Consider the following 10,536-nt stretch of genomic DNA (forward strand, 5'->3'; position numbering starts at 1 on the left):
CCCTCCCGAACTAAGAAAGAGCAAGCAAAGCAAGATGGAGTCCTGTATTACAGAGGCGGGAAGCAGATTACACGACCGTCTGAGGAGCAGTAGCTGGCGGCTAGCAGGTCTCTCCCTCGGTGACAGGATAGTACAGTGGGTGACACCGGGGAATTCTGCCTTTTTCATATTAAATGGAACGTTGTAAAATCACCTGCTGGACAATCATGTATGAGACATCTCTGCAGACAACTGTGCTCCTGCTCTGGCAGGGACAGTCATTGACCACTTCCCCTACCCCCACGAAAAGCATAAAGGGTGTGGATGACGATCTGTTATCGGGGACCTTTTGTGGGGGATCGGCAAATAAAGCTCAGTAATGGGGGATCTGCGGATTACGCTCTGTTATGTTGGATCTGCGGCTGACACAGCATCCTTGAAGGTAGTTTAGTGTACTAAGTGAGTAGCCCCTCTCCAAGAACCTATTCCTTCATTGACCAGATTGTTGAAAAAAGGTAGTGTCCATGGAGCAATTCCTTCTCTTACAGTAATACTGCCCTTTTGGGATTCCTTGTTTTAGGCTAAGGGGGTAGTGGCTGTTCCAGTGTAACAGGTCATTTGCTGATGTGTCTTTACGAAAGGTATTAATCATGAGTTGCCCCCTATAATCCCTCATGATGATTGTGTCCAGAAAATTAATGCTGCTATGATTAATTTCAGATGTGAATCTAAGGTTCAGTGTGTTATTATTGATATCTCTAATGTCTTGTTACCGGACCTTAGAACAAAAATGTCATCAATGTAGCCTCCCCAGAATAATACCTGTGGGCTCCAGCATGGTACGTTACCCTCCCTAAAATTGATATCTTCCCACCAACCCAGGAACAAATTTCCATAGGTGGGGGCGCAGGGAATGCCCATAGCGGTACCCCTGAACTGGTGGTAGTTTTCTACCAGTCCTACCAGTGTTCTACCAGTCCGTTGTGGCATGCGCCATTTTTTTTGCTATCATATGCTGGGTCAGAAGTGTGCGAGCAGCTGATGCTAATAAGCTCAACAAACTTATCAAGAAGGCAAGCACGGCTGTTGGCCTCCATCTGGACTCTTTTCAGGAGGTAGTGGAAGATAGGATCCAGATGAAGTGTAGGGCTATAATGAATAATAATACACTATACGAGCTGTTCTTGAAGCAGAAGAGCACATTCAGCAGCCGTCTAATCCTACTTAGGTGCAAGAAGGAGAAATTCAGGAAATCGTTTGTACCTACTGCTATGGGGATGTATAATAATTTCCTAAGGGTGGTAGCCAATAATGACTGATTGCTGGTGTGCTAATGTCAATTAACAGTGATTTATATACCGGAACCACCCACATTTATTTGTTATGTAATGTTGGTATGTCTGTGCAAGATTCATGTCCTAATATTTTATGTAATGCTGTTTGTATTGCTGCTGTAATACTGTAATTTCCCCCCGGGATCAATAAAGTGTATCGTATCGTATCAAAGGCAAAATAATTGTGTGTTAGGACAGACCTCAAGTTTCTGAATAAAAGTATCATGAGAAATACAATGGCACCTCGGGAGCTTAGGAAATATTCAGCTGCCTTAGTGCCTGATTCATGGGAATACTACTATATGGTGCCTCAACGTCAATTCATGCCTCGAGCAGGACAGCCCTACCTATGTGGCCGTATGACATAACCCAACTGAGACCTTTGGGAGAGAACTTGAGGAGATGCTGATAGAGGCACCCGATGAGGGACTTATTTCTAAAAAACAAAATGGAATATATGAATCCTAAATACTTTATGACATCTGTATTTTATGCTCTTCCAAAAATACTCAAGGGACTTACGGTAAAGGTACCTTCACACTGAACAACTTAACAACGCTAGCGATCCGTGACGTTGCAGCGTCCTGGATAGCGATATCGTTGTGTTTGACATGCAGCAGCGATCTGGATCCTGCTGTGACATCGTTGGTCGGAGCTAGAAGGCCAGCACCTTATTTCGTCGCTGGCTCACCCGCTGACATCGCTGAGTCGGCCTGTGTGACACCGATTCAGCGATGTCTTCACTGGTAACCAGGGTAAACATCGGGTTACTAAGCGCAGGGCCGCGCTTAGTAACCCGATATTTACCCTGGTTACCATTGTAAATGTAAAACAAACCAAACACTACATACTTACATTCCGGTGTCTGTCGCGTCCCCCGGTGTCCGCTTCCCTGCACTGTGTCAGCGCCGGCCGGCCGTAAAGCAGAGCACAGCGGTGACGTCACCACTCTGATTTACGGCCGGCGCTTACACAGTGCAGGGAAGCGGACGCCGGGGAACGCGACAGACACCGGAATGTGAGTATGTACTGTTTTTTTTTTTTACATTTTACACTGGTAACCAGGGTAAACATCGGGTTACTAAGCGCGGCCCTGCGCTTAGTAACCCGATGTTTACCCTGGTTACCCGGGGACTTCGGCATCGTTGGTCGCTGGAGAGCCGTCTGTGTGACAGCTCTCCAGCGACCACACAGCGACGCTGCAGCGATCGGCATCGTTGTCTATATCGCTGCAGCGTCACTTAATGTGACGGTACCCTAAGCCCCTAAAGGGTCGTCCCTTTGTATCTGGTATTAATTCCCTAACACAAAATTGTAGCGTGTGTATTGATGGAGTTCTCAGAACATGTGTCCCAGCACTGCCATCTATATAAGAGGTCAAATCACATCTTCTTTAAAGCGGTGGTCAAAAATGACCAGACTGCCCCACATCAAAGGTTTCTAAACAATTAGTTTCTTTTTTCCTCTTTTAATGCATGCTTAATAACAACTCATTTTTATTTCATTCTATATACCACCTATCTTTCATTATCTGTGAGCTGTTATGGGGGATCTGTGAGTGACGCTGTTATGGGGATCTGTAAATGACACTGTTATGGGGGATCTGTAAATGACACTGTTATGGGGATGTATAAATGACACTTATGTGGATCGGTGGGTGACGCTGTTATGGAGGAGCTGCAGATGATGCTGTTATGGGGATCTGGGGAAGTGCTCTGCTACGTGGGATGTATGGATAACGCTGTTATGGGGGATCTGCAGATAACACTTATGGGGACCTGTGGATGACGCTGTGTTATGGGGACCTGTGGATGACGCTGTGTTATGGGGATCTGTGGATGACGTTGTAATGGGGGATCCGCAGATAACACTTATGGGGGGCCTGTGGATGACATTGTAATGGGGGATCTGCAGATAACACTTATGGGGGGCCTGGGGATGACGCTGTGTTATGGGGGATCTGTGGATGATGTTGTAATGGGGGATCTGCAGATAACACTTATGGGGGACCTGTGGATGACGCGATGACGCTGTGTTATGGGGATCTGTGGATGACGTTGTTATGAGGGATCTGCAGATAACACTTATGGGGACCTGTGGATGACGCTGTGTTATGGGGATCTGTGGATGCTGTTGTAATGGGGGATCTGCAGATAACACTTATGGGGGACCTGGGGATGACGCTGTGTTATGGGGGATCTGTGGATGATGTTGTAATGGGGGATCTGCAGATAACACTTATGGGGGACCTGGGGATGACGCTGTGTTATGGGGATCTGTGGATGATGTTATGGGGGATCTGCAGATAACACTTATGGGGGACCTGGGGATGACGCTGTATTATGGGGATCTGTGGATGATGTTGTAATGGGGAACTGCAGATAACACTTATGGGGACCTGTGGATGACGCTGTGTTATGGGGATCTGTGGATGCTGTTGTAATGGGGGATCTGCAGATAACACTTATGGGGGACCTGGGGATGATGCTGTGTTATGGGGATCTGTGGATGCTGTTGTAATGGGGGATCTGCAGATAACACTTATGGGGACCTGGGGATGATGCTGTGTTATGGGGATCTGTGGATGCTGTTGTAATGGGGGATCTGCAGATAACACTTATGGGGGACCTGGGGATGATGCTTGTGTTATGGGGATCTGTGGATGCTGTTGTAATGGGGGATCTGCAGATAACACTTATGGGGACCTGGGGATGACGCTGTATTATGGGGATCTGTGGATGATGTTGTTATGGGGGATCTGCAGATAACACTTATGGGGGACCTGGGGATGACGCTGTATTATGGGGATCTGTGGATGATGTTGTTATGGGGGATCTGCAGATAACACTTATGGGGGACCTGGGGATGACGCTGTATTATGGGGATCTGTGGATGACGCTGTTATGGGTGATCTGTAGATAACACTTATGGGGGACCTGGGGATGACACTGTATTATGGGGATCTGTGGATGACGCTGTTATGGGGGATCTGCAGATAACACTTATGGGGGACCTGGGGATGACGCTGTATTATGGGGATCTGTGGATGATGTTGTTATGGGGGATCTGCAGATAACACTTATGGGGGACCTGGGGATGACGCTGTATTATGGGGATCTGTGGATGACGCTGTTATGGGGGATCTGTAGATAACACTTATGGGGGACCTGGGGATGACGCTGTATTATGGGGATCTGTGGATGATGTTGTTATGGGGGATCTGCAGATAACACTTATGGGGGACCTGGGGATGACGCTGTATTATGGGGATCTGTGGATGACGCTGTTATGGGAGATCTGTAGATAACACTTATGGGGGACCTGTGGATGATGCTGTGTTATGGGGTTCTGTGGATGACATTGTTATGGGGGATCTGCAGATAACACTTATGGGGGACCTGGGGATGACGCTGTGTTATGGGGATCTGTGGATGTTGTTGTAATGGGGGATCTGCAGATAACACTTATGGGGGACCTGGGGATGACGCTGTGTTATGGGGATCTGTGGATGATGTTGTTATGGGGGATCTGCAGATAACACTTATGGGGGACCTGGGGATGACGCTGTGTTATGGGGATCTGTGGATGATGTTGTTATGGGGGATCTGCAGATAACACTTATGGGGGACCTGGGGATGACGCTGTGTTATGGGGATCTGTGGATGATGTTGTTATGGGGGATCTGCAGATAACACTTATGGGGGACCTGGGGATGACGCTGTGTTATGGGGATCTGTGGATGATGTTGTTATGGGGGATCTGCAGATAACACTTATGGAGGACCTGGGGATGACGCTGTGTTATGGGGATCTGTGGATGATGTTGTTATGGGGGATCTGCAGATAACACTTATGGGGGACCTGGGGATGACGCTGTGTTATGGGGATCTGTGGATGACGCTGTAATTGGGGATCTGCAGATAACAACTATGGGGGGACCTGGGGATGACGCTGTGTTATGGGGGACCTGATGCAGATAAGAGCAGTTACTTGTGGCTTACAGGGTTGTGTAACAGTGCAGCACACCGGTGCCTTCAGCAGTGACCCGCCAGCGCCGCCTGCATTACCCTGGACATGCTGTGACATGACACATCACAGCGCTAACCTCACTGCGCCACCCTGCCTGTCCCTACATGTCACAGCACGCACAGACTGAACCCGGCTCTGCCGCAATACCCACCTCACTCACTCACTGCAAAACCCCGGGAACACGTGTGCATGCTGGGAGCTGCCGCCAATACTACAAGTCCCAGCATTCCGTGCGTGGTATCACTGAGGACTACAGCAGTATGGCGCCGTACTGGAGACGCAGAAACTACCGCTCAGTGCGGCCTCTAGTGCACACAGCGTGCTCGTCTCTAACTGGAGGGCGCAGGAGGCTGACGTGGGGAGCGCAAAGGCTGCTGGGAAGTGTAGTTTATCATCATCATAGCCTAAGGAAAAGGGTTACTGCACAGTGTAAAAGGTGAGGAGGGTCGTGGTCTGGGGGCTGGTGGTCCCTGACCGCTGTCCGGGCACATGCATCGTTATCAGGTGTTATTTTGGGGGGGTAACGTGGAGGCAACAGGTAGCAGAAGGCGGGATGCTGCAGGGAGTCGCTTCTGTGGCTGCGGATTGGGGGTGCGGCTTGTGGCGGTCACAGGTGAGTGCTGTATCCGGCCATACTGGCTCACAGACTGAGCCGGGGGTGCTGGGCGGGAGTGAGGGTCCCAGGCAGACCCCACAGCCAGTGCTGCAGGTCATAGCTGGCACTGGAGCGCCCCTTTAATAATCCAGGACATTAACCCCTTAAGGACACCGACCATCTGCTTTCAAGCGCCAGAACTTTCTTTCTTTTTCTTTCACATCCCCCGATAAGGGCTTGTGTTTTTTTGTTTTTTTTTTTTGGGGTGGGAGGGGGGTCATTAGTTATAATCATTAAAATCATAATAGGAAACTCCACAAATACATCACCTCCACCCCACACACACACAAACACACCAAAAAAAGATAATAATAATAATAATTAACGACCGCAAAAAAATGCAACTCTGCTGTTTTGCTTTCTCTGTTTTTGTTTCTTTTTTTGGGGGGAGGAGGGGGGTATGGCTTTTTTCAATGACTCAATAATATATAAAAAAAATATATATATATACATTTTTTTATTTGGTCATTGATGGAGTTGTGAGAAGGCCTTTTTTTTTTCAGTGGTTAAACTACGACGATCAGAGAAAACTGTGGCCAGACAGCCGCAATAGGAGGGACAGTAGCTCTGATCGCTGCTTCCATCATGCAGCTCGCACCTGCCGTCCGGGGAGTGGACAGGGGTCCTGCCGTGGGATCAGCAGTGGACCGCCAGTCTGCTGGGGTGGTCTCTGCTATGAGTATTGGGGGGGACCTGCTGTGACTACTGGGGGAATACTGTAAGCCCGATTTGTCATTTTGTGGAGGGGGTTTATTCTTCTTATTTTTTTTTTCAAATTGGCACACCCGCTTCATGTATTTACGCTCTTAATTTTGGCTTTAATATTTTGGCAATTTTTAACGTGTTCCATGAAAATATTGTGAAAATTTCAGACCCCCATAAAATCGTTCCAGGGAGGGGGAGAGACTGGAGAATATCTGCTCAGAAATATAAACGTTTTCTAAAAAAGTCCCAATTGATCAATCTAAACATTTAGAGGCTTAAAAAAACACCTTGAAAAACAGTCCTAAAACACAATAGTGAGTCGGGTGCTGTGACCACCGGTGTCGCCCAGTTTGTGGCGTCTTTGCTTTCTCTTACGCCCTGATGTCTTGTGTCTTCCAGATGACGACAATACAGGAGAAGGACGCCGCCGCTTCCTCCCAGGCCGCCGATGGCGCAGGCGACGCTGCTGCAGAGGACGAGATCGATCTGCAAGAAAAACTCGACTACTTTCCAGATGACTTTAATCAATTGGATCTGCTGGAAACCCACCGGCACCTGATTCCTACCGGGACCCAGAGTCTATGGCCGGGGGAGTCAGAAGAGGACGAGGAGGAGAAGAGCGAGGACTGGTGCCAGAGTCAGGAGGAGGCTCTGAAGGACAACCCCAAAGAGTTAATGCTTTTTGCTGCAGAAAATAACAGAGTAAGTTCCCACAATGGAGCAGTAAGATCAGGTTGGGCTAGGACCCCCTTCCTGACATACGACGTGACGGTACCTCCTCCATCAGGTCCCATGTCTGGGGTGGGCTCAGGAGATGACGCCACCACTTAAATTTCACCGTTTTTGGAGCTCACATCACAGCTCCTGTAGACGGACGCCCCTCCATTTCCCACCCGCTTTCTTCTCACGACATGATCATGATTGGTGGGGTCCTGATAAAGTCCCCATAGCTCCCATCTTGGTCCCCCGGTGGCTGGGCATCGTAAGAGAACGTAGTTGTCTTTATATACTGAAATTCTGTACTATCGCAGTGTATAGATCATACACTAATAGGTTTAAGTCACCTTGGGGAACTTTAAAAATAAATAAATACATTTCACACTTTTAAAAATAGAAATTTTTTTTTTTTACTTTTTTTTATTTTTTAAAGCAAATTTGGTATTGTTTACTGTCAAAGTTTAATGTATAAAAAAACATAAAATAACTTAACCCTTGTAGAGTAATAAAAATGGAGACGCCGCATGTTTTTCTTTCATTTTCCAAACAAAAAAAATGCAATAACACGAGCTGAAAATATCATGTTTTTCAAAATGATACCAATAAAAAAAATTGCAGCTCACTATTCAATAAAAAGCCCTCACATAGCTCCATGACAGAAAAATAAAAAAAATTGTGAGCCTTAGAGAATGATGACCCAAACCAAAAATTAGTTTTATTGAAGTGGTAACAAGTTTTTTTTTATTTTTTATCCGTACATTAAACTTATTATTTATTTATTTTTTTTTTTACAATGGCCTTTTTTTTTTTTTTTCTTCACTCAATTTGGATTTTTTTATTTATTTTTTTGTTCAGTGCATTATTTGGTAAAATGAACAACGTCATTTAGGATCCTTTTGTCATTTTGGGCATAAAATATTTACATCAGTCATTAAAAACTACAAAACATTCCCTTCTCCCTCCCCCACCATCCTTCATACACCCTATTTCGATGGAAAAATAAAAAGTTATGGCTCTGGGATGGAAAAAAAAAAAAATAGGAAGGAACAAAAGTAAAATGTTACTTCTGAATTGTAGGCGTCCATTCTCCTGCAGTGCCCACTGTAGGGGAGATGTAGTATTACATGGCGGTCACTCAATGAGTGGCTGTTTGTGATACATGGGCACATTGGGAACAGCGGAACGGGAGTGTTACGGAGTAACGTTCTGGCACATAGCGGGGGTCCTGAGATGTTCCCCTCTAAGATCTGTATGCTTTAGGGTGGGTGATCACTTATTGATCAGTGATGATTCGACCACTGGAAATTTCACGGAGCGGGTGCTGGCGGTGGATCCACGGCCGATCAGTAGTTTTCTCCATTATGAGAATGTTGTGCTTTTTTTTTTTTTTTTCCTTAATTTTTTCACTTCTTGTTTTTTTTTTTCTTCCTACAGCTGGACACCATTCATAGAATCCTTTCCATCAGCCCGGATCTGGTGAATGTAACCGATGAAGATGACTACACCCCCCTGCACAGGGCCTCATACAACGGTCACCTGTCGATCGTGCGGGAGCTGATCGCCAAGGAGGCAGACCTCTGCGCGGTGACCTTAGATGGCTGGACGCCGCTGCACAGCGCCTGCAAGTGGAACAACCCAGCCGTCGCCTCCTTCCTGCTCCAGCACGGGGCAGACATCAACGCTCAGACTAAGGGCTTGCTGACGCCGCTGCACCTGGCCGCTGCCAACCGAGACAGCCGGCAGCTGCTGGAGCTTCTCCTCATGAACCGCTACGTCAAACCCCAGCTGACCAACAAGCTCGGAGAGACGGCGTACGAGATCGCCCGGCGCACCGACGTCTACCACTACCTGTTTGAAGTTACAGACTATTGGACTTAACTTCCGGCAGCGATAAACATCAGATTAGCTTATGTGATGCAGATGTGTACGTGTCCGCTGCTCTGCATGTCGTGTACCTATAGTGAGGGAAGGATGACGCAGTGAACCTCAGGTGGCAATGTACAGCCCGAAGTTACATGGATGCAGCAATGATGCACATCCCGCATATAGACTGTAATGTCTCCCTATACCACAGGGTAAAGCTCGGATTTCGGAGATCTTGCAGACGTTGTGTTTACACCGAATTTGTAATAACTTTATTTTACATAACCTGTAAGGCCGGTTATGGACCTGTGACCCCTGACTTGATGGATGTGTATGGAGCCGGCACTGATCGCTGCTGTTTAACCATTTAGAACAGGCGATAGTGGCATTTAAATAGTTCTCTTTTTGTGTGTACCAGTGCCAATCACCCATCGCCTCGACACGTTCTTGCTGTGACGGTGGGTTGCCCTGGTGGCCGGGGCTCCTTAATGCTTCCACCTTGGTTCTGCCTTGGTTTGGCTTCTTAGGGCCATGTCAGTTTTACTATATGCCGCACTACCATAGTATTGCAGAAAAGTACAAGTCCTCTAGGGGGCTAAAGTTATTGAAGGGGTTGTCCACGTAAAGGCCAAAGAGGCCCAGATGAAAAGAACAAAAGTGTCCTCTCCTTCTGCACCAGCCCATTTCTATACTCTGGCTCAAGACATTGTCACATGGCTACTGCAACCTTTACAGTTCCTGCAGATGAAAGTTCCAGAGGTGCAGTCGATCATTGATTGGCTGCAGCTGTCTTGTGACATAACAATATCACATAATCGCTGAGAGACACAGTGCAGGCATTGGTCTGGGAGATGAGTTATGTTGTAGAATTTTTTTTTTCCCCCTTTTACTATATAAAAAAAAAAAACCTTAAACGTTTGGTATCGCCATAATCGTGCTGACCCAGAGAGTCCTGTTCCTGGGTCCTTTTTACCACACAATAAATGTAGTAAAATGGCATTCTGGCAAGTTTTCTTGGTTGTTTTGTTTTGTTTTTTTCTTTCCATCATCATTTACACCACTTTAGATTTTTTTTAAATTTTTCAGTACATGATATGGTAAAACGAATTCTGTAATTCAAAGCTTTATCTCATTCTGAAATAATGGTATGGCTCTAGGAGGAAGAAACAAAAACACTAAGGCTACTTTCACACTAGCGTCGGGAACAACCCGTCGCCGTGCGTCGGGCCGACGTTCCCGACGCTAGCGTGGTCTC

At 46.9% G+C, this 10,536-nt stretch overlaps 2 protein-coding genes across 4 annotated transcripts in view; one reads left to right on the forward strand and one right to left on the reverse strand.

Annotated features, from left to right (window-relative positions):
* Nucleotides 1–5,628, reverse strand: part of MRE11 (MRE11 double strand break repair nuclease) — a 295,853-nt gene extending 290,225 nt beyond the window's left edge. The window contains exon 1 of the mRNA XM_077298437.1: nt 5,493–5,628. The gene's annotated coding sequence lies outside the window, so the exon portion shown is untranslated. The remainder of the gene's footprint in view (nt 1–5,492) is intronic.
* Nucleotides 5,584–10,294, forward strand: ANKRD49 (ankyrin repeat domain 49). Of its 3 annotated transcripts, none has more exons than XM_077298440.1 (3): nt 5,584–5,777; nt 7,101–7,403; nt 8,853–10,279. In XM_077298440.1, the coding sequence occupies exons 2-3, from the start codon at nt 7,101–7,103 to the stop codon at nt 9,294–9,296; spliced, it is 747 nt and encodes a 248-aa protein (XP_077154555.1). In that variant the 5' UTR covers nt 5,584–5,777; the 3' UTR covers nt 9,297–10,279. The 3 variants fall into 3 exon arrangements, with proteins under 3 accessions (XP_077154555.1, XP_077154554.1, XP_077154556.1); XM_077298439.1 differs by having other exon boundaries at nt 5,768–5,954; nt 8,853–10,287; XM_077298441.1 differs by lacking the exon at nt 5,584–5,777 and adding an exon at nt 5,997–6,050 and having other exon boundaries at nt 8,853–10,294.
* Nucleotides 10,295–10,536: the final 242 nt, after the last annotated feature.

The sequence above is a fragment of the Ranitomeya variabilis genome, chromosome 3 (assembly GCF_051348905.1).
Source record: "Ranitomeya variabilis isolate aRanVar5 chromosome 3, aRanVar5.hap1, whole genome shotgun sequence".
NCBI lineage: Eukaryota > Metazoa > Chordata > Amphibia > Anura > Dendrobatidae > Ranitomeya > Ranitomeya variabilis.

Coding starts and splice junctions, on each gene's coding strand:
- ANKRD49 (XM_077298439.1), top strand. CDS start 5,895: ATGCTGCAGGGAGTCGCTTCTGTGGCTGCGGATTGGGGGTGCGGCTTG. Junction 5,955..7,100: donor GCGGCTTGTGGCGGTCACAG/GTGAGTGCTGTA, acceptor TGTGTCTTCCAG/ATGACGACAATACAGGAGAA. Junction 7,404..8,852: donor TTGCTGCAGAAAATAACAGA/GTAAGTTCCCAC, acceptor TTCTTCCTACAG/CTGGACACCATTCATAGAAT.